The following is a 27051-nucleotide window of genomic DNA, read 5'->3' as shown; positions in this document are numbered from 1 at the left end:
AATTCTATTTAAGCACATAAGCCATATTCAAATAGGTTCAATAGCCAATCTGAATCTACAAGCAAGTTATTGCATTTTTTGGAAAACTTTAGAAAAAATTACCAAAAATAGACAGATGCCAGATTGAAAGTGGTTAAAAATCAGGACATATATTGCATATATTTGCTGATACCGATGTCATCCAAAAAGTCAAGTAATGGCCGATATATTGGCCAACCCGATATATTGGTCTGTCTTTACTTTATCCAGTGGTGGGTGTGTGGTTCTCCTCCTCTCCTCCGTGTTGGGGGGGGGGGGGGGGGGGGCTCCCCTCCTGTCATCCTCCACAACGCCAGGCCAGATTAGATTGGAGCTGACAGCAGAGGATATTCAATTAGATTGTGCATGTCACTCAGTGGCTTCGATCAGAGTCCTTCCCCGTGCCTTTGTGTTTGCCGTGGAAACGAGGCACGCTCTGTCTTTTTGTGTCATTTTGCATTTATGTCGACCTCTACCTCCGGTTTTATTCATTATTATCTTATGGAATGTTTACATGGCGAACGGTGGTGTTCTGTGGGCTTGTGAAGTCTTGATTCACATTGTTGACATTTCAAACGCACAACATGATGGCGTGACCCAAGAAACCGCTTAAAAACCAAAACTACGTTCTTTGAGTCCACGCTATGTGGAGTAGAAAGTGGGGGCCACCATTGAGCACCAGTGGGGCCAATTGGAAAGAGAGGAAAAAGAAAAGGGCATTTTGCAGTAGGGGGGCCGCAGCCAGAGGCTATGGCTGTTAGGGGGGGTCCTTGGGAGTCCAGGACTCCAGGTGTGCCTTGGGATTTTGTGACAACTACACATTATTATTGCAATATATACAACTATCATCTTTTAATTTGATATATCTGTACTTTGTGCGCCTAATACAGAAGCAAATTCTATACCCCTCCACCCCTAAATTATTTTAACCACCTGGTGTCCATATTTTGGGTGTGTCATTAAAGGCATTGTGAGCATGTAGATCTGCTATTTTTGGTACCGTATGTACAGTATACATGTGTTCCTTGAGATTTTCACTTGCCCACTGGTGTTGGGCACAAAAAGTTTGAAAACCACTGGCATAGAGCTTACGTGTCTGGGCTATTCGTTTAAAGGATTCAATAATGATTAAATGATGATGTCTGTGTTTTTCTATTACAGTGAAACTAGCAGCATATGCAGCAGTGATCCTGGCCTTTATACCACCGATGAGGGACGACAAGGTATGAGAACATTCACCTTGTCAACTTACATGACTTTGTCATCTCTTGCTGTTGTAAAAAAAAGAAGAAGGAAATTAACTCTTTTTTGAGAGAGAGAGTTTTTGTGGACATTCAAGGAGCCGTACACTGTAGCGGTTCTCAAAAATAGCAGATATACAAGCTTGTACATGTGCAATTGTTTTTATTGTTTAAAAAATATTGAAAATGTTGACATGACATTTTTTTATGATTTGGATTTTTTTAACACAAATCTGCTCTTCGGGGGTCTCCATATCCTTTTGACGGTCCTTGGCACGAGAAAAGTTTGAGAACTACCGATTTAGAAGGCATTTGTAGAATGGGTTAATACCTCACAGAGACAAATTCCTCGCGCGTGCAAACATACCTGACAATAAAAGGAATTCAGATTCTGAAGGTTCAGTCAATGTGTTTGTAACTTTGAGAATGCAGAAATGTACATGAAATGAACACAGAAGATTTAACAATGTATACTGCCAGAAAGGTGTGTATATACATGTATATCTATCTTACGTTTCGAGGGATGCCGGGGCGAGAAAGAGCGGTTTTGGTACAACGGCATGGACGGTTGCTGGGCATCCAGGCGACTAATAAGACGTTGTCATGTGGTGTTAATGAGCGGCGAAGCCTTTGCTAATCTCATTAGATGTTGGAGGGGGCCAGGCGGCCTCTTGATTTAACAGTTGTCACTACACCTTGACTGAGAGAGGCATGGTTCCTTTATGTGCTCTGCTGACTGACAGCTCTGCTCTGCGGCAGTGTCTGGGGAGGAGGAGAGAGAGAGGCCTACCGTAGGCTCACAGCATACAGACGTCTGCCTGGCAGTGCAGTCTGCGGTGCTAATGTGATAGGAGGCTAGGTGATATGGACAAAAATCAAATATCACAATATTTTCGACCAAATACATTGATATATCGATATTGTAATGATAATATCGTATTGTGATGATAATATCGTACTGTGACTGTAATATCTTTTTCAAAAATAGCGGAAATATATCTATAAACTCACAACGTGTCACAATCTGTTTGAGCTTGTAGATCAGATATTTTCACTATAATTATATATTAAAACATGTATAAAATAGTGCTTAAGTGATTGACTGCCAGAATTAAAACATCGTTTTTCGCCCCCTTGCCAGCAAAATGAGCGATTTTTCTGTACGTTTGGAAATTCATGGAATATTCTCCGTGACCGCCGTCCCCACGGAGATCGGCTCATTACACGCACGGGGCTGTTGTAGTATAGGAAAAAAATAATTATCCGCTCGTCGTAATCCATTGCGCAGCTGCGGCCATTTCAATGAAGCTTGTTTTTGCAGTAAAGCAAGAGGAACGGAGATAAAGCAATTTTCCCTCAGGAAGTAAACAGGAAGTAAATGAGCCTTTATTTTTTAAATGACCTCAATTCCGGGTCTGACGTCATCAGGCAGTGAAAGAATCATTCATAGGATAGATCTCAGCACCCTCTGGCGTAATCACTGAAAACATGATTTTTTTTAAAGGACGTATGTTTACGTCCTTGGCAGGCAATGTGTTAAAACCAGGAAGAGACAACACTTATGCCATATCCAAAATCCCAGACTATATCTAGTCTCATATCATGATATGGATATGACCTTGCTATATTGCTCAGCCTTACTAAAAGATGTCCTGTCTCTCTCTCTTTGTACAGGTGATGATGAGCAGAGCGACTGGTTCTTTGAGGGGGACTGTGGGGGGGTTAAGGGGGTTAAGGGGGTCCCTGGTCTCCTGTCCAGCTGGGACTCAGACAGCCAACTTTCCCTGGAGGACAAGCGTCCGTCGCCCACCTTCCTGCAGCCTGCACGTCCCTCTCAGAGAGGTGATGAATTTTAGTTTTGCGCAAAACTCTCATTTAAGCACATTTTGTTTTTTTATTTGCTTTTCATCACAGGAAACTAAATGTGAATTTGTGTGCGTGTGTATGTGTGACTGTGTGTGTGTGTGCGTGTGCATGCGTGTGTGTTCTATCACAGGGTATCATGCCCGCCTGAACCGTCTGCCTGGTGTTGCTGCACGCTGTGTCAGAAAGGGCAGACAGAGGCTTCCCAGCAAGGTTCATAATAATAATAACGTTTACACCAGTTTATCATTTTGTCTCATACGCAGTGTTGGGTAACGTTACTTTTAAAAGTAACTCGTTACGTTACAGGATTACCGGCATTAAAAAGTATTCCATTACGTTACAGGATTACCTTCTAAGAAAAGCAACTTGTTAGATTATTTTTGCGTCACCGACGATTAAAACCCCCTCTGCAGGGAATTTTGATAAACATAAAATCAAGAGTGTAGCTGCAGGACCACATTGGAAACAATTGTTTTCTTATGCTTTAATGTGTTATCCTGGGTTTAAGTTATAGTGTGTGAATGGTTTTACTTGTAAATCTTTTACCAAAATCAAATCAAGAACAAGCCTACCGTGGTGACCACCAGTGTTGTGGAGCTGTGCTGGGCTACACCAAAGCTATTTGCATCCTCCTTTCACCAATAAATCCCAAAATAGTGTGAATACTCCCATGACCGTACTAAAGGGTTACCTCTCTGTCTCCTCTCAATCTATGCCATGTCACACAGGTGCGGCAAATTAATGTAATAAAAACTTTTGGTGTGTGTCACACCAAAAGTGGTGACCCGTTGGGTAGAATGATTACGCATTCGCCACAGACTGCTGGCCCGGTCCCCGATTTCTGTGTAACACCCGGGACCATGCAAGTCTCCGTTGACAGAGACAAGCTTGTTCATTGATCAGGAACAAGCAGCGCAAATGTGTCGGATGGATTTTCCCTTTCCTTTGCGGCAACAAATATAGGTCTTAAATGTAACGAAGTAACGCCAATAATTTGGAAAAGGTAACTAAGTAACCGAGTACTCTAATTGCAAAACTAACGCGTTAGCTTACTCCGTTACCCCAAAAAGTATTCCGTTACAGTAACGCCCAACACTGCTCATACGTAACCAATAGGTTGTACGAGTATTATGTTGTATGGTATAATGTAAATGTAACTCTGAAATTTGTTTTTTAACAGGACAACAGTATGCCAGTGTTTGTGGAGAGATTGAAGCGGTTCTCACAAGATCCTTACCAGAGAGAGTAAGATGTCTTTTTATTTAGATTGCTTTGGTTCGGGCGCTCGGGTGGCACATGGGGTAAAAGTGTCTGCCCAGCACCGCAGAGTCTAGGGGTTCGAATCCACCGCTGTGCATCGTGCTTGGCCAAGTGTCTATTTTACGGGGAAGGAAAGCCGGGAATGGAGGGTGATCTTTGTCACCGCACGTACCTCTATGGATCGGGATGGCGCCTGTTCAGCGGGGGGTGTTGAACGGGAGGAGTAGGACGGAGGCGCTATGTCCTCCCGGTAGGGACTGCTGCCTCCCGGCAGGTGGGGCAGTAGGGGACAACGGCAGTGGCAAGCAGTGTGAGGACATAAGTGGCATTACAACTAAATTGGGAGAAAGAAAGGGGTACAAATAATTGGCTATTCTCTCAATAAACAAGTCGGGTTCTAATAACAGTGTGTCATGTTGATGACATTATATGTATTGATGATGTCAGTCTTGCCTATCCGGAGGGACGGCAAAACGTTGGATCTGAGATCTGAGACACTTCACAAAATGTGAAAAATATTCACAGAAAAAAGAATTGGCCTACTGGCAGCATGCACTTGGAATTTGGCACTGCTCGGTACAGTAGTTTGCGAGGTTAGCCGCAGACGCAGACAGTCACACAGACACACAGACCCTCTTCTAGATGGCTGGGCCCCTATAGGTGCCACCACGGCGTAACAATAATGCACTCTGGTGAAGCATGGAGTCAATGAAGGATATGATCACACTTGTCCATCTGTTTCCATCATCATTTTGCATTCACTAATTCAGCTTTGATTATCTCCCCTGTAGCTTTTGGCTGCCTGCTATTGGAAAACGAGACCGAAGCCAGGTATTTTACAATGCCATTATTTCTCACTTTTGTTTATTTTATTTGGATTATTTGTTCATTTTTATTTTGTTTTACCACAGCTTGTTCAGATTCTGCATTTGAAATGGCAAGAGTAAAAATGCCTAATAATATACAATAAAATAATCAAATATTCATACACTTGTTACTGTTTTTCCAGCACAACCCTTTGTGTGCATTGCCGGTGTATCCCATTGACATGGTGCCAGAGAGCTCCCATCGCAGATGTTCCTCTACTGTCTGTAAAAACAGGTAGGAGATGGATGACGCATATGATAAAGTAGCCACTTAAAGTCCTATTGGAGACTTTATTGAATCTTTTCCATTAAAGCTCAATATGTTGATGGGCTAATCTATGTTCAACATACTTAAATCGGTTTACTGTAGGTTACTTTTTAACCAGTGTCACCTCTAGTATGGTTTGTTCCCCAGAGACTGAGTGTATTTGCATGCATGTGTGTCCGTGTGTGTGTCCGTGTGTGTGTACATGCAAGTGCGTGGTGCATGGATTGTGACCTAAAGTTGCAAGCTCTTGCAAATCTCACAGGTTTTGCTGGTTTTGAATGCTGAAAGACAGCCACAGGCTGTATTGTTTTAGCCACATGAACTCTAGTGTCCCTAGTATACGGGCATGTCATACTCATAATATGCTAAAATAGCTGATCTACAAGCTCACAATGCACTGCATTGCGATACGTTGCGAACTTCATAGATCAGCTATGTTCGTTTATTGTTGTGCAACAAAGTATATACTGTAGGGATTAAGAGACTCACTGTAAAGTCAATTGGAAGCTGTCCTGAAGCCCTACTCCAGTGATCACATCTCTCCGTCTGGTTCTAAGCTTTCCAGGTGGAAGTTGACCTCACATCTGATCACTAAATGTCATAATGCTAATCGCAGATTGGGTTCACATGTGAAACAGAAGGATAAGAGGATGGTGCATGGACCTGTGCTTGTTCACTCATGTTTCAGTTGTTTTTCCCTTCCCTGTGTGAGGATAATTAGCTTTCAAAGCAGGTTTGAAACAAGTGAAAAATATTGATGAGGGGGATTTCAAACTTGTTTACTTGCTGTGAGTCCTTCTGCCGCAAGCAAAAAGAAACACCGAGATGCACGCATACGATAAGCATACATAACACAATGAGCAAACATTAACACAAACCGCAATCCTGGCTTAGACTTTTCTAGCCAGCAGCAGTTGTTAATAACACTTGAATTTGGTGCTTCTCAAGGTCATCTTTCACAAATAGAAAAACACTGTGTGAAACAAAAACATTGTTGTAATGCAGATTCAAATCCCAACGTTTGTGGAACTGCTGGAAAAAAATACATGGAAAATAATCCGGAAGATGTTTGTCAAAACCTTGCATTGCTTCAAGTTGGTGGATCTGCATGGGGAACTTTAGAGGACCTGAGGAGTCCTGCCGTCTCCAGGCCAAGGCATTGCATTGTTTCCACCGTGCCTATTTACGGTGCATTCTTAATTTAGTTTGAAGCGCTCTTCTCTCTCTCTCTTGGGTTGTTTCACAGAGCTTGCCATCATTCCTTGAAGAGGGGCAAATACACGACTGACTATGAAAAGCCTCCCCTGGCTGAGGTCTTTCTCTTCTAAACTGTCCCTTTCTTCTCCACCTGAAAGGTTCCTTCAGATTCCACTTAAGAGGCATTGTGAATACTAATTTCTCTCTATTAAACAGCCCTCATATCCCTGCCATGCTCTCATTTGAATGGTAGACTCAGGGGAGGCCTCTTAATTCCTTTATAGCAGGATTCAAGACCCTTCACTTCAAAAAGTATAAATCATACTCCCAAATGAACGAGGAAGACTGAGTGAGAGAGGGGGGAGGGGGGGGGGGGGTAGAGGGGCTTCAGATGTGTCCCGTTGGACAGCTCGTGCTGAATCCATCTCCCCAAGCTGCTCAAATCCATTCTCCAGTGAGATGGCTTCTGCTTCCTTACGACCCAGCCCTGCATGTACTGTACCGACTTGCACCCCTGAACTGTTCTGCCTGTATCCACTCCCGCCTAGATGCCTAGGTTTAACACTCCTGCACATGCTTTGCAGTATATATACATATTATGTACAGTACAGTTCCTAAGAATCGATTATTTCTCGTATGAGTATAATGGCGACAGTTCTCAGATAAAACTGACAGTAATTGTTAGGACGGTGCCTTGCTCATAGCAGACTTTAAAATGGCCACTATTGACTTCACTATATTTTCATTTCTTTTGACCAACATATTCACATGATCGATTCCCTCCACGGAGCTCCCATACATCTGACTTTTCTTTATTTTCAAACACCCTTGAGAGAAAAGTGTTTTTCTCAGTGGGTAAAGTGTAAACATTAATCTTGTATCTTGGCCAGGTTGAAATGATACTGTATTAATAAAAGCTGTCATCTCCTGGTGGGACTTGACAGCAACAATCAGAGATTTGATGTTAAGCGATAAAGGCTGCATGGGGTTGTATGCTATTTATCCTTGTATTGGCGTGTGAATAGGCGCCATGCTTTGTGGGATTTGGTTGTAATGCTCAGGGCTGTTGGCCATGTTAAAATGCGTAGCTGCCTCCTACCTGAGCCGGCCACCAGCAGCTTTTATCTATTGACTTATTTATTTCTAAATGACATTTGCACCGTGAGATAAATCATAGTCTTACGCCACTGCCTTCCCAGTTTTCATTTTAATTGTGAGATCTCGGTGTCAGCAGTTAGTATATTGGTGTGAGTGGCCTATTGATTATTGATTTGCAGCTATTGATCACGTTCCCAGGGGACCCTAATCCTTTCTGATTCATTTGAATACCTCTATTAATCTTGAGATCCTGCTCACACCTGAAGCGCCATGTACCCTAATGAAAATAGATGGCCATTTTGTATCTGCAGCTTCTCGCTCCTTTTTTGATTTATTATTTTTAATTGATATATCTGCTTTTGGATGTGGGCGCCTGAATTACAATTGACCCTGTGTCACTGCTGCTTTATTCTGCACCCCAAGGAACTGCACTGCATTTAGAAGTGTCTCTTATGACCTGGAAAAATCTATCCTGGAGACATTTTTCCTCAATGTCCTTGCGTCATTGATAGAATTTAGTTGTTGTTGTTGTTGTCAGCCATCTTTATTGGATTTGCTCTGCTCTGCCCCCATTCCTCACCGCTGCGTTGTCAGTCAAAACATTTCTCCCCCCTCCTATTCTGTTTCGACATTTTTCAGTAAAACAACAATTGACCAGCATCTGTCTTAGACGATGAAATGCCAGATGTTGAATAACGTCCTTTTTCTTTTAACAAGTCCTTTTTCAGACTTGCACCGAGCCGACTAACATGCTAATAAAAGCCTCTGGGTTCTAGTGTGAGATGAATGGTGGTGTTTTGCCTTGTTTAATGAGCCAGCTGATGGTATTCTAATGTTTGATTAGCATGGTGCTGAGTGTCTCAGTGGGCGCCTGGCGGCCCCTGAGCGCGGCAGTCCCCAGCGCTCAGTAGCAGGGGAGGGTCCCACGCCTCCCTCCAAGCTGCTGAGGGGGCCCACAGTACCTGGGTTTCAGTGTAATGAGGGACGAGATGGAGGGATGGACCTCCGCGCATTAAGACCAAATGCATCAGGGTATTACTTTTAATGCCGCGGGCGTGCCTCGTGAAATAATGCGACGTTTAAAACGCGGATCGATTTTGGAATTAAAAAGTTAGTTTGCAAAGATTTACTGCGGGGAGTTCAATGTCTGAGCTCTTTATCAGGGGCGCAAATGGCTGGTTATGTGCTGTCCGACAGAGGTACGATTGAGGGATCGATAGGCGCGTGATTTACTAACTGGAGTACAGGTAATCAATAAGTATAAAAGTAAATGAAATATGCATTACTGGGATTTTATTAGAGAGGGGTAGCAGGGAGAGAATAACGGTCAAGCCATTTATTTTTATATCTATTGATTATACAACATAGAGACTTCGCTCAAAGCGTGCCCTGCACGGCACCCAGCACCCAGCGCCTCGCACACCCACCCCTCGTGTGATTTATGGGTGTTGAGGTCATGGAACACGTAGCCTGTTTAAAGGCTGCCCTGACAGGGTCCTATCTTAGCACATGCCTGTTAGGGGTGCTGGGGTTTATGTAGCCTGCAGTCCTCCATGAACCACCGTGGTTAACAAGGATCCCCTTCTGTTATGGCCCACTGTTATTTTGTCAGTGTGTCAAGAAGTCCCTTTTTCTTTTTGTTTTTTTCCTTTACAGGTCATCTTTACTGGTGTTTTCAAATAGCACAGCGTATTCTTTAAATTGTCACTTGGTTGCAGGCTGTGTGCGTCTGAAATGCCACATATGCTGTAGAGGTATGCTGCATTCTTTTGGTTTATTACCAGGTTATTACTTTTTTTATCCCACCCATGCGCTTATTTAAACCCTCAAATTACACAGTAAAATTCTCAGTGTTAATGTATTGCAGAGAGTGTAAATATGGAACAAAATGCACCCTTGAGGTTCCATTTTGTTCAACACACAAGATTCATAGCCTATAAGTTTATATCAATATCAGACTAGATATCATCTGGGATTTGGGATATTGTAATATTGTCATGCATCAATACTGAAGATTATTGATTAAAAAAAATATATATTGTGTAAATACATTATTTTGTGAAAGCACCACCAAAAGTCATCCCTACAGATCAAAAATATTGTGGTATTTCATTTTGTCAATATCGCCCAGTCCTACCTTAAATTCCATTCCTCCCTCTCTCTGGCACGCACGCACGCACGCACGCACGCACGCACGCACGCACGCACGCACGCACGCACGCACGCACGCACGCACGCACGCACGCACGCACACGCACACGCACACGCACACGCACACACACACACACACACACACACTGTACATACACACAAAACAATGTCAACCCATCATGTTACCCACTCCCAGCCCCAGTGATGGTAAGGACCTTGACCTTAAGTTTACATCTCAGTAATCAGGCAGTGACAGTCCGTGGGGGACTCTTCCTATTTCTGGGCGTCTGACATATGGTGGAGGAGATATAGAGCAGGTGTAATTTGTTTATGTGAACTCTGCTGTGACTCAGGCACATGAACCCTGCAACACCTGTACCCCCCCCTTGTCTTATGGTACTGTTGGTTGTTTGATCGCGTGTTGTGTTCTGGTGAATGGCGAAAACAAAAATCACTATATCAAAGTGTAAAACCTAATTCTGGTGAATGGCGAAAACAAAAATCACTGTATCAAAGAGTAAAACAAAAATGGCATCTTAAAAACATATGCACAGGGTAACTGTAAATTAGCTATAATCTAGGAACTTTTAGCTGGACACTTTTCAGTTCCACCCCTTTAAATCAGTCAACTTCATGCATGAGTGAAGTGTGTATATGATTTAAACACATTCAGTGTTTCTAGACCTTTGCTGCGTGTGTGTGTATGTATGTATGTCTGTTGTGGCGTTCTCATGAGTCTTAATTTTCTTCTGTCTGTCTGCCTGTCTGTCTGTCTGTCTACCTCCGTCCCACAGACAGACTAGTGTCCATCTGGGACTGTTGTGTACAGGAGACGTGAAGAGAAGGAGGAAGACGTCTGCCGTGCCTCTCTCAACATCAGGTAATAACCTCCACAGTACTGATGCACCTCTGGCCTCCTGAACTCTCACTTTAACCCTTATTGGAGCTGTTGCTTTATTAGTCAAACTACAGATAGACATTATGCACGTGGTCCAAAGCACGCCACACACACAATCCCTGTGTATTTTCAAAGCTTTGCATTAGCAAATGGGAAATGTGTTTTGAAATATTTTGGCATTTGGAATTTCTTTGTTAAAATCTGTTTTGGAATATTGTTCTGTAACCCGTTTTCGAAAATTCCGCATCACGTTCAGTATGTAAAGTGTAAGCGTGGGGTGTGGCGTTTGTGATAGTGTGTGAACCTGTTTAACAGCAGAGGGGAGTCTATACCATCAGGCTTGTTAGCCATGTTATATTGGGTGCAGGGTGCATAGAGCTATCCTCCCATGTGTAGAACAGTAAAACAGAAGTGTGACGGGTAGCGGGCCCTGTTCGGGGGTGGGGGGGGGGTGGGGGTTGGCACAGAGCAGCAGCCGTTCCGCCCGTTCGGACCGGTTGAGCTGCCTTTTTTCATTAGACTGATGGCCCGGGGGTCTTGTGTCTTTGGCGGATTGAAATCTGAATTGGTTCGTCCACCTCTTCTTCTTCTCCCGTGTCTCCGCTCGGCGCTGCCGTTCTTGAAGCCGCCGTTTGTCATTTAAATAACAAATGCTGGTGGTTCCCTGATTTAGTGAGGGGTGCAGGCCCCTGATGTATATTAATATCGCCGCACAGTGCACTGTACCGGGCTCCATCATTCATTTGGATAAAAGAGGTGGAATTTAAAAACAGCCAATGCTTTACTGGGATACAGATTGCATCCATTTATTGCACTGAGTGATGGAATGGCCGGCAACTCTGTCCTTCACCTCCCCGGCGCTGAGCCACCACCCATAAAACTAAAAAAAGATTCACCCCTGCCCCTTAAAGACCCCTCATATTCACCATGCGGAATCAGGAATAGGGGTATCCCTCAATTTCCTCCTGGGTGGGGTGGGGGCCATGCAACTCCACGCTCTGCTGCCTGCCAGGGTGAGCGAATGGGGGGAAAATACACAAGTGGGGAAAAACTCAAACAATGATAGATGATGATTTCTTTTCCCGCTAATTACGTCAGTCAGCTGTGTGTTCGACGTAAACAAAAACAAAGCGCGAATCAAATGACAGATTATTTTCAATTATACGAATGAGCAGTTTAAAAACAATTATTTGTTTGAATAATTTTTCGCTTTTCTTTCGGAGGTGATGAATTGTTTCAGTACTTCTCTAATCCTCAAATACCCTAAAAAGAAGGATATTTGAGAGTCTGTCTCCCCATGGCGTCATTCAGAGTGTGTTTTCCTGCATCTTGAGTCTGCTGCCCCCTGTCCACAGTGATTTATCATGCATCCCCTGTCGCCCAATGTCAGTTTCTGCGGCTGCAACTGCTCTGTATAAATCTTTACCTTGGCGGGCTGCTCCACCGCGCCTCTGCTCGGTAATCTCACCGCTGCCAGGAGATGCGCATTCTTTCTGACAAGCTCTCACAGTTTATGTGTGCCGATTCTTCTTTTTTCTTTTTTGGTTGTTGCCGTTCTCAACAGAACAGTCATCGTCGTGAATGTTTATAGCTGTAAAGATTTTAAACATTCCCTGGGGAAAATGGAATCGAATTGTTTTCCTGGTGAACACCCTGTTTGTACGGAAAGGTGTATTCTCTGCGTTCTATGAGAATAGACCATCTCTTGGTTTATACGTCCGTGAACGAGACAAGCATACACTCTGTGTGAGTTGACCAGAGGGAGTTAGGTTGTTGTACTGTGTGTTAAGCCTGATTCACTTCGTCATACCATGGTGTCTCATGTCCAAAAATAAGGCGATCTATGAGCTTACGAGTCTTGTTGTGACACATTGTGATCTTGTAGATTTGCTGTTTCTGGCGTGGGACACCGTCGCACTGCTAAGTATACATTAGGCACCAGCCGTTGATTTGAAACTCTGTAATCAGGAGTGAGAATGGTCTGTGACTGGAGGTGTCTCCCAGGATCCCGTAGGGAATTGCTGCCGAGACGGAACCCAGCTGTTGCGTTGTCTTCTTTCTTTAGCCTTTTAGCACTTTACCGCACAGTGTTGGAGCTGGCCGTGAAAAAAACCCAACACAACTTATCAGGAGAGGTATCTGTTTGGATTAGATGACCGTTCCACTTCTCAGTCTTAAATTGGCCATTCTCTGTGCTTTTCACCAACACCATCAGTCCAACTGCAGAGGTAGACAACCATTCCTTCCAAGCACATCAAGCTTTTGTTGTATATTGTCGAGTATTTTCGGAAGATTTAAGTCCCGTTTTGTCTTTCAAGTCGGATCCATTGTGGCTGCAAGATATTGGAATATTTTTGTTTCTCTCGTCTTTTTCCCATTGTGATATAAAAAGTTGACTATTAGGTTATATAAAATATAATATTAGCCTAGGAAAGAAAATTGAAATCAATAAACATCAACACTGTGCATTTTTGGGGGCATTTTTGGGGATGAGAGATTTATTTGTCAGGTAAAGATTTAAGTGTGAAGATCCAAATAGATTGTAACTGCTTTGGCTCGTTTCAGATGCAGACTCATTAATTAATTTTACCCCTCCCCTGCTGTCTCCTGTAATGCCCTTCATCTTCATCATCTTGAAAGGGATGAAGGTAATAAACTCAAACTCACCTGGTATATGACACATTTCTGAGGATGCTTATGCTGTGGTGTGAATACCAGTGCTCGGACAACAGAAATTTTCTTTGCAATTAAAAGTATTTTATTTCCTATAACTTTTACTATAGAGCACCGAAGTCTGACGTAATTTACACATCCTACCTGGGTTGCGTTTTTTTCCCACCATTCTGAATTCCCATAGACGTGTTTAATATCACGTCAAATAAGAACAGTGTTCCAAAAATAAACAAATGATCCTGGCGGTTTGACTCATGGATATGAAGCATCAACTGACGACGGTGAGAAAACGCTAATGTTACTTCCGCCGAATTAGTAAAATCTTCCCCAGAAACCGACTGTATCAAATATGAGTGACTGACTATCATAAACGATACAGAGCCACCTCCCTGACAATATCGCAGAGACGGTTTGTTTATTTTTGGATCACAATTCTTATATGAGAAGATTTTAAGATGACCCAATGTTATTCTCCATAGAGAAATTACTTCCGCGACCCAGGGGATGAACTAGTGACGTCAGGACTTCTGTACTCTATTAAACAATTAAGGGGGAAATGGTCGTGGGAAAAATGTTGCAAGGTGGAATCATTGGAATGCAATGTCTCCTGGCCTGCCGAAGCGTGGTTGCACTCAATCCCACTAATGAGGGATGCCCCAGGTCGCTGTCCGAGGTGCTGAAAACAGTTTTCCTTTTCTTTTTTTTTTCATCAACACTTAAACTTGTGAAACCATCCTTTACAGCTTTGAGTTTGGGTTTTGAGTAGTTGGGATAGTGAAATATGCAAGACTTATCTTATCCCTCTGACCAGTTTACGTGAGCCATGGTGGCTCATGTAATGACCATACTGTAACTCAAAACATCCCAGGTTATATTCCCAGCTCAAAAAGAGGCGTAGAACCTGCACACGACACTGTAAAGTCCTCAGTGTTCATTTAATTGAGAGTGTTAAATGTAAGTAACCTAATGGACCCGGACGTTTACCTGTCTTTTGGAAGGTACCACAACTGAGGACCTGTGTATGTGCAGGTATGTGCATGGGTGCGCGTGGGTGCCTGTGTGCGGCGCGGTCCGGTCCTCAGTTTGTCGGGGTCCACGCGCCGCCGGTCCGTGGGCTCTCTGTCTCCATGTAGCGGAGCAGGACAGCTACGTGACGGATCACCTGCGTCGGAGGCCCCGTGTGTCGCTGCCCGGCGGTCCGGCCCCCTCTCATTAATGCCCAGGCTGGCGCGAGGCCCGCATGGCAGCACAAGACAAATAACGCCAGCACTCAGCCATCACTTCTGCTGACAGAAATGCAGCCCACCGCACTATTTCGCCCTCTCAGGCTCCACTCTGCGCCCCTCTCGTGTCCTTCACAATCCCACCTCCTCTTTCTCTCTCTCTCTCTCTCTCTTTCTCTCTCTCTCTCTCTCGCTCTCTGCCCTGGCTGCTGCTCCACCAAACTTTGGTGGTGGCGATGGTTTGCTGTTTGCTAAAAACATACAAGTGAGCCCACACGGTGTGGGGCGTGCACACTGGGCAGTGGCCACCGCTCGAATCCACGGCCTCGTTTCGTAAAGTGCTTCCGGTCCTCTGCGTTTTACTGCTGTTTATCTGAACCGTGCCGCTAATGGCTTCTTTTACAGTTTAGTTTCTTTGTGGAGCTTTTATTTAGCAGGCGCTGTAGTGCTATCACCAAGCTTACAGTACACTGTTAACGAGAGAGAGAGAGAGAGAGAGAGAGAGAGAGAGAGAGAAAATGGGACGGAGGGCAGAGAGAGTGAGAGAGAGAGAGAGACTAATCATTAAAGGGCTATTCAGCCTTGTTCATTTAAGTGTGGGAGTCAGTGGGGCCATTACTGTCAATGTGTAATTAGCAGATTAATAAACAGGGGGAAGGGGAGGGCTCCAGGAAGGCCTGTAATGATTGTTTTTAGAGAGCATCACATGAGAGCTTATTAAGATGCTGAGATGGTTCCATTCAGCCACCCATTATCACCCCCCAATAAATGCTTGTACTGTAATTCTCCCATTGACAGATTTTTTTTGTGCTATAATGCATTCATTGACCTTGATATCAGACCCATTGAACATACTTGTAGGGATTTTCCCCAAGCAGTTACACATTTATGGGGATAAAATTATACATTTTTGTATTTCAGTGAATTAAGAGTTTGTAGTATCATTAATATCACTGGTGCATGTGAATTCCATTGCTACCTATAACAATTCAGATAAGCTCAAGTCGGAATATGATGACTGCAACCTGTTAATACCAGTGGAATACTATATTCATATACTGCTTTCAAGCTTTATTTTTTGTGAATATTTGTATGTAGAGAAGGACGAGAATATAAATATGTTTATCCTATATAATGCCATAAACAGGACAAAAGATAGAAATTGAATTAGTCATAGACTAAAATACCAGCCATTGTTTGAATGTTTGAAATATAAAAATCCCTTGCTTTTTGTCTGAAGCACTGACCACGTTTTAACCCAACACGTCCCAAAATATGTTTGGGTTGAACCTCAGCAACGGTTAGTCATCATTCCCTCAAGAAATATTAATCAATTATCTTGCCCGCCGGATCAGTTTGGGGAAGAAGTCATGTGGAAAGAGGCACGAGCAGATGTAATGGGAACTAACAAAAGCACATGCCGGTGAACTCTGTAATGCCTAATCCTTTGAGACAGCCCACCCGCCACAATGTCACTTCTAGTTCCCCTGTCCTCTGTTCCCGGACCACCTCACAAACGTCTCGTGTGACCGCCGCCGCTAACTTTTCGGGAAGCCAGCCGAGATTTATTTATCCACGGAAAAGTAGGAAAGGGGAAAACATGTTTGTGACTGCAATTGTTTTAGCGTTCCTTTCGTCTTCTGTGTAAATGCCCCCCCCCCCCCCCCCAGTTCAGTTTCAGATATTTTCCCAGAGACAGAGAGATTTAAAGGTCAGCACAATCAGGAAAAGGACCATGTCTTTTTTTTTTTTAAGTGAGACGTGAAACCCAGGATGTATGAAGTCTCAAACACACAGCCTCTCACATCAGTATAAGTTGTGACAGACGGTGGATGAGTTAAATCACAGGAAAGGCACAGATTGGTCTCTTAATAGCCATGTCCACAAGTCATATGGGACCAAATTGGATTGGGTTCACTTGACCAAAACCTCATTAATACCGTGCTTAGTTTACTAGGATGGGATTGCCTCAAAGGTTTATTTCAATATACCAGCCATCCATCGGTTGGGGAATACATTTTATATTTATTAGCAAATCAGTTGTTTGGAGTAATCTATAGGGAAATGGTCATGATGAAAAATGCCTTTTTACAAGGTTCTTTTTTTGTCGAGGTGCATTACTGTAAAGAATATGATGTAATTTCCGACCCCTCGCATCCTGGCCAACACACTTTGAACTGCTCCCCATTGGAAGGCTCTTCAAAGCACTGTATAGACATAGGAATAGCTTCTTCAGTTCTCACATGCCATCTCCACACGCTCTAATGAATAACTAAATCAACCATGAGACTTGTCATTGCATGTCTGCAGGGCAATGCCTGTCAATCATATAGGTGCACATTCCCACAGCCATTGTGTAATACTTGTATTTATTCATACATTTCTTATATTTAGTTTATATTTAATCTCTATTATTAAAGCAATTCGCCTCAAGAGGCTGTGGGTCGCAGTCACTTTAGAACAGCTAAGGGGCGTTGTTGGGCATAACACCTTTATCTGTTCTAAAATTACTGTAGTGGCTTATTACTTCTATAAAACGGCTACCAAATATGGCAACATGAAAAGACATATCCCAATTAAAACAGTTTTTAATAATAATTTCTAGAAGAAAGTAGATACTGCCCGCACAAACAAGGAAGTTGCTATGCAAATCCAGTTACTGAGCGGTGAATATTGTAAACACGCCGTTGGCGTAGCAATACTGGTCACAGGTGTGTTCATAGAGCATTTTACGAAGCTTCGAACACGGCTCAGCTCAGTTTTATAAATACTGTACAATTTACAATTTAGGCATTTATCAGACGCTCTTAATCCAGAGCGATTTACAGTAAGCAAGGCAAACACGAGGTAATACATCAAATGCATAGAAATAGTAATCTAGGATCATAGGTAAACCAAGAACGTATCATCAGTCTAACAGTGTAATATCAGAAAATAAATAATTAGGGGTGGGACGATATGGGTACCTCACGATACGATATATATCACGATATTAGGCCCACGATAACAATATATATCACGATATTCGACGATATTCGATATATTGCGATATCACGATATTCAATATATATTGCAAGAAATTTCACCAACGATATATCACGATATCTGAAAATATCGATATATTGCGATATCACGATATATTGCATGAAATTTCACCAACGATATATCACGAAAGTCCTTGTATTCAATTCATAAACACATAAAATAGCACCAAACAGTTCAAAATCATCATTACACAAATACAGAGTAGGAAAAACAACGTATCACAAACTTAAAAAAAAAAAGAAAAAAGATATAGATATTTTCCGGCAGTATATCGATTAGTTATCGCGGGAGAAAGTATCGCGATATCGATATATCGTCCCACCCCTATAAATAATCTGTACATTGAAACTATACACGCTATAGGATGCCAGGTCTACAAATGAACCTGACATCTGTCTACATAACATGCTATCAAAATTACATTTTAGCCTTTGCATAAGCCTGTGCTACGTACGGCAAGTGCTACGGGCTAAGGTGGAGTCTGAAGAGGTGAGTCTTCAGATTACGGCGGAAGAGTGAGTCTGCAGTTCTAACTGCAATGGGGAGTTCGTTCCACAGTTTGGAAGCCAGAAGGGAGAAGAGTTAGAGAAGGTTCTGACAGCTTCCCTGTGTTAGCCGATCTGAGTGAGCGGGAGGGGTTGTATCAGGCTTTGAAGATATGGGGGTGCTATACCTTTTGGTTGCTTTGTAGGCCAACATCAGTGTTTTGCACTCTGTGCGGGCAGTCACTGGGAGCAGTAAAGGTCCTTGCACACTGGTGCGTTTTTTTCGTTGCGTTTTATTAATCCGAAATCTGCAAAAAGAAACGGCAACATCCTTGCACACTGAAGTCCGATGCGTATTATTTATATTCGTTGCAATGTTTTCGCAGAACGAGTCATCAAGCAGTGAAGATGATTTTGTGGTCCTGTCACTTGTGAAAAAAAGAAAAAGGGAAAGAGAATATTGGGTTCATCCTATCCTGACATTTCGTAAACAGGAAGGAGAGTTTCACACGTTGTACAAGAAGCTGCGGCATTATCCCGACCGTTTCAGAGTTGCTTTTAGGATGTCAGTGGGTCAGTTTGATGCTTTGCTAGCAAGACTGGAGCCACATTAAAAAGACCACACACACACACACACACACACACACACACACGTGCGGTAAAGTGCGTGCTTCTCAGCTTCTTCTCAGCCAACATGGTGGAATCAAAACAAGTATGGTGGCTCAGGAAGGACACAACACTGCTCAAAAGGCGAAAGACAGCTGCGGAAAACGCAAGTAATCGACCCTGGTCCGAAAACAGATAATACGGACGAAATATTCTGCGGCAGTGTGCAAACGTGATTGACATAACGTGAGGTCTGTCTTTTTTTTTACGTGCTCCGAAATTCGGCCCGTTATTCGGCCGAAAAAACGCACCAGTGTGCAAGGACCTTTACTCACTAGTTACTGTAGGCTCTTGTGGGTAACATCTACTCAAAGGTGTTTGTCATTGCTGTCGCTGAATGATTGTTGAAAGTAAGTGCAATGAGAGTCAAGTTAATTAATGTGTAAAATCATGTTTGGCCAATTATACCTGACTCTGACTTATCCTTTCAGCAGCGAGCATTCCTTATCACAAGGATGAGCTCAGAGATGAGTCACGGAGAGCCACCAAAACCGTGGCATCGGAGGCTGTTGATGCTGCAGCGGTGGGAACGTGGAGAACAGCAGAACCACAGGCCTCTGCTTCCGACCGACTGGACCTTTAAATGCTCCAGAAGTATATTTAACCCCCCGGGAGGGGGGGCAGCTGGAGAACTGAAGGTGGGTCGGGAACCAGCGTGATCCAAGCCAGGAGAGGAGGAGGCACAGTAGCAATAGAGAACTGTTGTGCTCGACATAAACTGAACGCTTGAGCCCTCTCGCTGGGCACACAAAGAAGAATGATGAAAAAAATACATGGAACACATCGCTCCTCTTCAAATCAGCATTCAGTCTTTCTAGTTAGTATTTAAAGGATGAGAAATGTTAATGCAATCAAGCCTAGTTAATCACCCCACAGTCAACCATGTCCTCCAGGCAGAAGGCAGCTTCAAGAGGTTTCCTCCTGACTCCCTGTACCAGGCAGCTCCTCTCTCTCTCTCTCTCTCTCTCTCTCTCTGTGTCTCTCAATCTCTGTCTCTCTCTCTCTCTCTCTCTCTCTCTCCCTCTCTCTCTCTCCTTTTCTCCCGTCTCTACACACCAGTCTCCAGGCCACCTGCCCCCCATCCACACAAGCCCAACAATTATGTCTTCTTTAGTAGCCTGAGCGTTTGTCAGCAGGGACACCGCGTGATGGTCAGGGGTTGAGTGGTGAGGGAGGGGAGGGGGGTTTTGCTCTACTTTGTGTCTGCCAGCGTTGGAACCAACAAGATTGCGTGTCCGCGGGTACCTGTACTGTAGGTATGGCTCACAGATAGGAGGGCATCAGAACATTTGAGCACCACATGCTGCTGTGGAGTTCACACAGAGGCGACCACCAGTACAGAGCCGCAACAAAGAACAGGCCTCCTATTAGCATGGATTTGAACAGCTACACTCGCTACAAAGGTACTCATTAGCACAACACAGGAGGGAGAGTGGACGCCGTCCGCCGAGGGCGCGTCTCTGTTCTTCCTCAGTTTAGCTTCCATATTCAAATTTCCCCCAGCACATTTAAGTTCAAGGCCAGCTGCAGACCTGTTTGAAAAGTGCAGGGTTTTTTTCTTTCTTTTTTTTTTTGCAGTGGTGGATTAGTTGTTTTATTTTGTGACTGAGCAGACTGTGACGTCGAGTAGGAAGTGGAGTGGATAAGAGAGGAGTTTGAGCAGAATCAGGTAGATAGGAGAGTCACACTTTTTAAATCTCATCTGTTTGTTAGACACTACCCTGGCATGCTTGTCAACCGGTGTTCTATTGAAACCCAACCTGTTCTCAGAGCACAATTACAAATTATTTTGTCTCGTACGTACTCATACGTGTATATGCAATGAAATGGTGCGCCAGACTAAACCAGACTGTGCTGCAAGTGATATCCAACATACCGTACGTATGTAATACAAATTATTATACAAGAGGGTAAGCAAAACATTATAATTTCAAGTAAGATACCAGTGGTGGTAGTAAGTAATACAGGTACAAGTAATAAAGTGAAGTTAAACCAGTGTGTATGCTAAAACTGTATCAGCATACACAGATATTATGTTGCAGCCAAAAAAAAATTATACAGAATGTAGAATATACAGACGGAAATGTATATGAATAAATTAACAACTGAATATATACAATTTAGAATGTCACCTTCCCTGGGTTATGGAGGTAAGGTGTATCTCTTTGTTGCTGCCAAAAAGACGATATACAGAATATACTGTAGAATATACAGAATATAAATGGATGAATAAATTAGCAACTGAAGATAGACCGAACAGCATTGCATGCTGAACACCCTCACCAGGTGCTTTCCTCAACCTTAACCACACCAGATCCGTGACTTAAGTTAACCCAACCCGATCTCAACAGTACTACCTGTACCCAACCGTAGTTAATAATGTATTAAGTCAACTACATCTAACCTTAACCCTGCAAGCTTAGCCATACTGTACTAACACTACTGTTTAATTAACCCCCCCCCAACCCGTGCCTAAATAATACATCAATTAAATGGCATCATTATTGTTAGAAAGTATAATTTGTTTTTTACAGTTTTTAATTTAAATTAATTTTTTAATTTATATTTAAATGTCTAAATAAACTTACCCCAGAAATAAGCAGCCAACCAAACGCTATGTTCGCTTCAACAAAAATATCTTCAGTTGAACATTTTTCAACTTGCACATTTAATCTGCTTCATTTCGGGTATGGACGTGAAATATTGCTCGATGTCATGTCATTCAATATTGACTTAATATTGAATTGACATTTGTGTCACGTCCGGCGTGAATGCACCATAATGATGTCTATTTTTAACCACTTAAACCCTATGCTTACTTGAACGGGGTCCCCTATAGGGCTCAGAACTTGGTCCACTCTCACCCCCCCCCCCCCCCCCATTCTTTTTGTTTTTTACCTCTACACACCAAATTTCTTTGCCGAAAATAGCTGTATCTACAGTACAAGCTCACAGCGTGCTATTTTCGTCGAATGTTCACCCCAGAATAGGGATACTTAAGGTTAAATAAATTGTTTTAAAAACCACACTAACAATGCCTAACCATAACTAAAATATATTTATTAAACAAAATCAACCCCATGCTTAAACTAAACTAGCTGCAAACTACAGTATGACCATGTCATGGTTGGCCCCTAACCCATGGGTTCCCAAACTTTTCAGCCCGCGACCCCAAAATAATGCGGAAATTGACTCGCGACCCCACCTAAACCTGGAGGTCATTTATGCACATAAACTTGCACGTTCGGTGTGCAGTTGTAATGTATTCAAATGGTAAAATGTACTATTTGTGATAATTTTTAGATTTGAAAAAAAATATATATATTTTTTTTAATTATTTTTTTTACCCAAAATAAATTCGCGACCCCACCGCCAGTCTCCCGCGACCCCAAGTGGGGTCGTGACCCCAACTTTGGGAACCCCTGCCCTAACCAATCGAGTAGTATGTAGTGGCCCCCACTACCTGCAGTAAATAATGAACAATGGAGGGTTCCAGGGTGATAAGAAAGAATAAACATCACAAGGACTCTTTCCTTTGGAGATCTCTTCATTCCAAAAACAAATAATAAAAATAATAATATGAGTAATATGTACATCAAAGTCCAGTGAAATACATTCTCAATCTCACGACTCGTTACCAGCGGTATACCTTTTCAGTGAAATGAACAGGCATCATTATCAATCGATTTACCGCATGTCTTGTTAACTCTTTAAGACCTGAGAACGCATCTGTGTGTCATTTTTAGATTTCGTTGGGCTATTCAAAAATAGCAGATATACAAGCTCATAGCGCGGCACCGAGTGCCGCGCTATGAGCTTGTAGATCTGCTATTTTTTAAAAATCATGAAAAATGTTGTGCAAATCTTTGAATATATATATATTTAAAGCGAGCATTTCTAGCTAAAATGTTATTGCTTCTGGGGATTCTACAAATGTCTTCTAAATCAGTTTAAAACAGTTTTCTGAAACACTTATGTTGCTATAATATTAATGTCAGTGTCAAGGAGCCCCACAACGATATGTATTTGGCTGCGGACCCCCATCTCAAAAATTTTTTTCCAGGGACCCCCAGAAGCAAAGATTTGAGTAAAAAACAATTGCTTTATAGCTATATATTCAAAGATTTGCACAAAAAAAAACACGATTTTAAAAAAAATAGCAGATCTACAAGCTCATAGCGCGGCACTCTATGAGCTTGTATATCTGCTATTTTTGAATAGCCAAAAGTATAAAATATGGATAAAGTGGTTACACAGATGCGTCCCCCGGTCTTAAAGGGTTAAGACCCCTCAAAAGCCTTATTCAACAGATTACATCGATGAGCGGCGGTATCAGATTTGTAAAATTACCATGAATTATAGTTACCCGCAATCATCCCTTTTGAGAAGGCTTTATGTGATCATGTTGGCATGGGTGTGACATTTATAAATGCTGTGTGTGCACACTCATCTAAATGAATGCCTCCTCCCCAAGACTTCCTGCCACAGGAATCAGTCAAAGTGCTCAGGCAGGGACCGCCCCGCCCCCGCTGGCTGCCGCAGCCCTGAACACAGTATGGTGGGGACGGACGCCAGCGTTGCCATGTCCGCTTATTATAAGCGACTTTGGGCTTGTTTTTTTCTGTAAAAGTTTTTCTTGTAAATGTCGGTAGTTGCGGGTTGCGGTGTTTTTGGGCTCGTTTCTAAAGTGTAGTTGTTTATTATTTTGGGCTTGCTTCCAAATTTCTTAATAATTTCTTACATGGACCCCCACATTAATATGTAGGCCTATTTGTCCCTAACCCCCATATGAAAATGTTTTGTGCCAGAGGTAGAGAGCCCCGTACCAGATTTGTGTTGTTAGAATGTTTCAAAAATCTTGAAAAAATCTCAAAACATTTGACATTTTATTTCAAGATTTTTTGAAAAGATCAGATCTACAAGCTCACAGCGTGTCGCATCGCGTATACAGTATATAGGTTTAAAGTGCTCATGTGGCTTATAGTTGCTTCTTAATTTGGGCTTGTTTTCATAGACCTGGTTGCTTATTTCTCTCACACAATCTGGCAACACGGTGGGTGGCTCCGTTCAGGTGACACAAGACCTGATTGATAGGAAAAGCCCCAGATTGATGCCCACTCACAGGTGGAAAACACACAGGTGATAAATTAATTAGCGGCTAATCTAAAGCCTACCTATAAGATATTGATGCGTGTTGGACCTGTGTCGTGTTTTATAGAGAGTTTCTCTCCACTGCCTTTTTATACGTCAGTCTGTGTTTTGGTGCCAAGGAAATTGACAGGGAGGAAGTCCGAAGACTTCAGATCGGGTTTCATCGAGGGGTGTGCGTATGTACGCACGCACGTGCGCGCGTGTATGTGTGGCAGGGCGTGCCCCACCTGCGTCTATGACCGTGGTTCTCAAAGTGGGTTCCAAATGGACCCTTACAGGTCTGTAACTCTTGAGTGTACGAATGGAACCAAATGGACCCATAAGAACCCACTGTTCTATGGTAATTAGCGGCCACCGTTTTGACACCGCCCTCAGCCAGACCATATGCCCCCAAAAAATGAATTTCCAATGGCCAGGAAGTAGGGGGGGGGGAATGGTTTCCGTGCCCCTGTTACAGTTAAGGAATCCAGCGGGCTGGTAACGCTCATATTTCATCCCAGGTAAAGATTACCTGTCAGGCCCATGGGAGATGTATTGATCTGTTTTCCTTTTTCCGCCAGCAATCACCTGACAAAGGCACCTAGGAGGCGAGTGAATGAGTGATGCCTGGGCTGTCTCCCCCCCCACCCCGCCCCAGTGTGGAGGCTTCCAGTGTCCACTGATGGGTGGAGAGGAGGAGGGTGGGGGTGGGGCGTCATAAACTCCGTTTGAACCTGCTCTCTATGCAAGCGGGGCAGGGCTCCCTTTCTCCTCCAGGTCACAGGTCACCGGGGAATTTGCTTTTGGGGTTTCCTTTGTTGTCATCAGGGGGGGGTTAGACGTATGTACAGATCCGTATACAGGCAAAGGTAGTCTCTTTGGTCCCTGCTGACAAATGCATGAAAAGGAGATATGACTGCTGTTCTACTGATGTAGAATCCATGTCAGTCATCTAGCGCTGTGAGTCTCTACCTTTTCAACCAGTTTGATATACATTAGGCCACGGACCCTCATTTAATGCCATTTCTATCTCTGGGACCCAAATCTACACTGTAAAATCCTCAGTGTTTAATTTAACTCAGAGAGTATACAAATGGAACCATTTGGTTCCATTTGTATACTCTCTGAGTTCCCTATTAAGTATACTCTCTGAGTATTTGTATACTCTCTAAGTTCCTAATTTGTATACTCTCTGAGTTCCAAACTCTCTTGAGTTCCTAATTATTAATCATTTAGCTGGGGACCCCCTGGAACCCCCTCAACGACCCCTGGAGTTCCCCGGACCCCACGCTGAGAACGAATGATCTTCTAAGCATCATCTTGACAACGCTAGCCTTGTGTGCCGGGGTCTGGGTTTCCTGTGACTGTGTGTATGGCTGCACTGCACTTGGATACATATATTGTACATTATATCTAATAATATCTGTACTTGGCAGCTAAAAAAGTATATATTTGCCTTGTTCATTTAGAATGTCAGAATGTTGATGATACCGTTCATGAAACCACACATTTCTAATTATTGCACTGTATAAAAAAATATTGAGAGTGATGCTTAATTGCAGGTCCATCCATAGATCCATTTTAATGTGTGAACATTTTTATTCATGATGTCATCTTTAATGATAGACGTAGTACAGTAGATATAGCTATCAATTTTCTTTTTTACTATCATAATTTTTTAATTTCATTACAAGGATTTAAAACTATCGCCTGCACATCAGGCCTCTTAGGCAGCTATTCCATTTGATATGTAGCACAAATAGCATCTTATCTCATAGGCTGTTATCTTTATATTTAATAGCGGTGGAAGCATGCCTAATTGCTTTGCAAATGATCTAAAGAGGATTACTGCTTCCTTTTAGAAAGCCTGCCCTCTGTCACTAGATGTTAGATAGACATTACAATGGTAAAAGAAATTCCATCAAACCCGCAGTGTGGTGATTATGCATTTGGCCCTGTTTTCTGTAAGTACCACATTGACCATTTAAGCCCTATATACTTCGTTGTATGACAAATAGCAAAAAATAGCCGATCTACAGTACAAGCTCACAACACCTCATGATGTTTGTAGATCTGCTTTTCGCTATTTTAGAAAATAGTTTTTAAAAAATATATTTTTTCTTTTGGTCCTTACACACCACGGGGGGCGTGACGAATAAACGATACAAAACTGCAGGCATGTATTTACCATAAAAACTATTCATATAGTTAATGCCTCATTCATACAGGTTGATGCCTTTATTGACTGAAAAAAATCAACCTCCTTCTGAAAAAAAAAAACGTGTCGCTTCATCGCGGCTTAAGATTTTAGTTCTGTGTTGGATGTACTCATGACACCAACAACAGTTCAAAAAACTGTTGTTATTACAACCCCGGTGTGTAACGACCCCTAAGGCACATTTCGTTTTACAGTACTTTGTTGAAGAATGCGTTGACAAACAATGTTTTGTTACACCGAGTTGCTGTGTAAACACTACAGGAGAGAGGTTTGGTTAAATGTACGCTACTTTGTAATAGTTGCCATTACGTCTATTAGGATCTAATGATTATTTGTATGTGAAACGTTGAGCAGATTCTTTAATGTCTTGCCTATATATTAAGTGATGTATTAATCATTCCTGTGTGTCATGAGTACTTAAAATATTGCCTATGCTCTTCTGAAACATATTTATTCCAAATGCTTTGGCTGAATTTGTGTTGAATAAATGGTTGTCAGTATTTAGGACAACAACGAAAATGAACTGTGGTGTGAAATCAGGGTTTGATATCTAATCAGTTTATTTGCAGGCACCATTTTAGGATTTACACATTTATTTGTGAAATTGTCACATGCTCAAATGCTTTATTTCCCTCACTGTTTCACGCATTATTTGTTTCTTTTATTATAGACGTTAAATATAATTTACAACACAATTTATACTGTAGATACTTGTGCGATTTGACAATGGCTCTATCGACTCCAAATG

The 27051-nt window shown here is 42.6% G+C and overlaps 1 protein-coding gene across 3 annotated transcripts in view; it reads left to right on the top strand.

Annotated features, from left to right (window-relative positions):
• LOC308074012 (G patch domain-containing protein 2-like) overlaps window positions 1–22655 on the top strand; it is a 31106-nt gene extending 8451 nt beyond the window's left edge. For 2 of the 3 annotated variants that reach the window (XM_080413344.1, XM_080413345.1), the window contains exons 3-10: window positions 1180–1241; window positions 2934–3101; window positions 3256–3335; window positions 4306–4370; window positions 5177–5216; window positions 5395–5486; window positions 10760–10845; window positions 19387–22655. In XM_080413344.1, the coding sequence (XP_080269470.1) occupies window positions 1180–1241; window positions 2934–3101; window positions 3256–3335; window positions 4306–4370; window positions 5177–5216; window positions 5395–5486; window positions 10760–10845; window positions 19387–19538 (745 nt within the window). In that variant the 3' untranslated portion in view covers window positions 19539–22655. The remainder of the gene's footprint in view (window positions 1–1179; window positions 1242–2933; window positions 3102–3255; window positions 3336–4305; window positions 4371–5176; window positions 5217–5394; window positions 5487–10759; window positions 10846–19386) is intronic. The other variant, XM_080413346.1, reaches the window with a different exon arrangement.
• Window positions 22656–27051: the final 4396 nt, after the last annotated feature.

Source organism: Gymnoscopelus braueri (assembly GCF_963280865.1).
Source record: "Gymnoscopelus braueri genome assembly, chromosome: 19".
Lineage (NCBI taxonomy): Eukaryota > Metazoa > Chordata > Actinopteri > Myctophiformes > Myctophidae > Gymnoscopelus > Gymnoscopelus braueri.
Note: the sequence above shows the minus strand (reverse complement) of the source record. Positions and strands in the feature narration are given on the sequence as shown.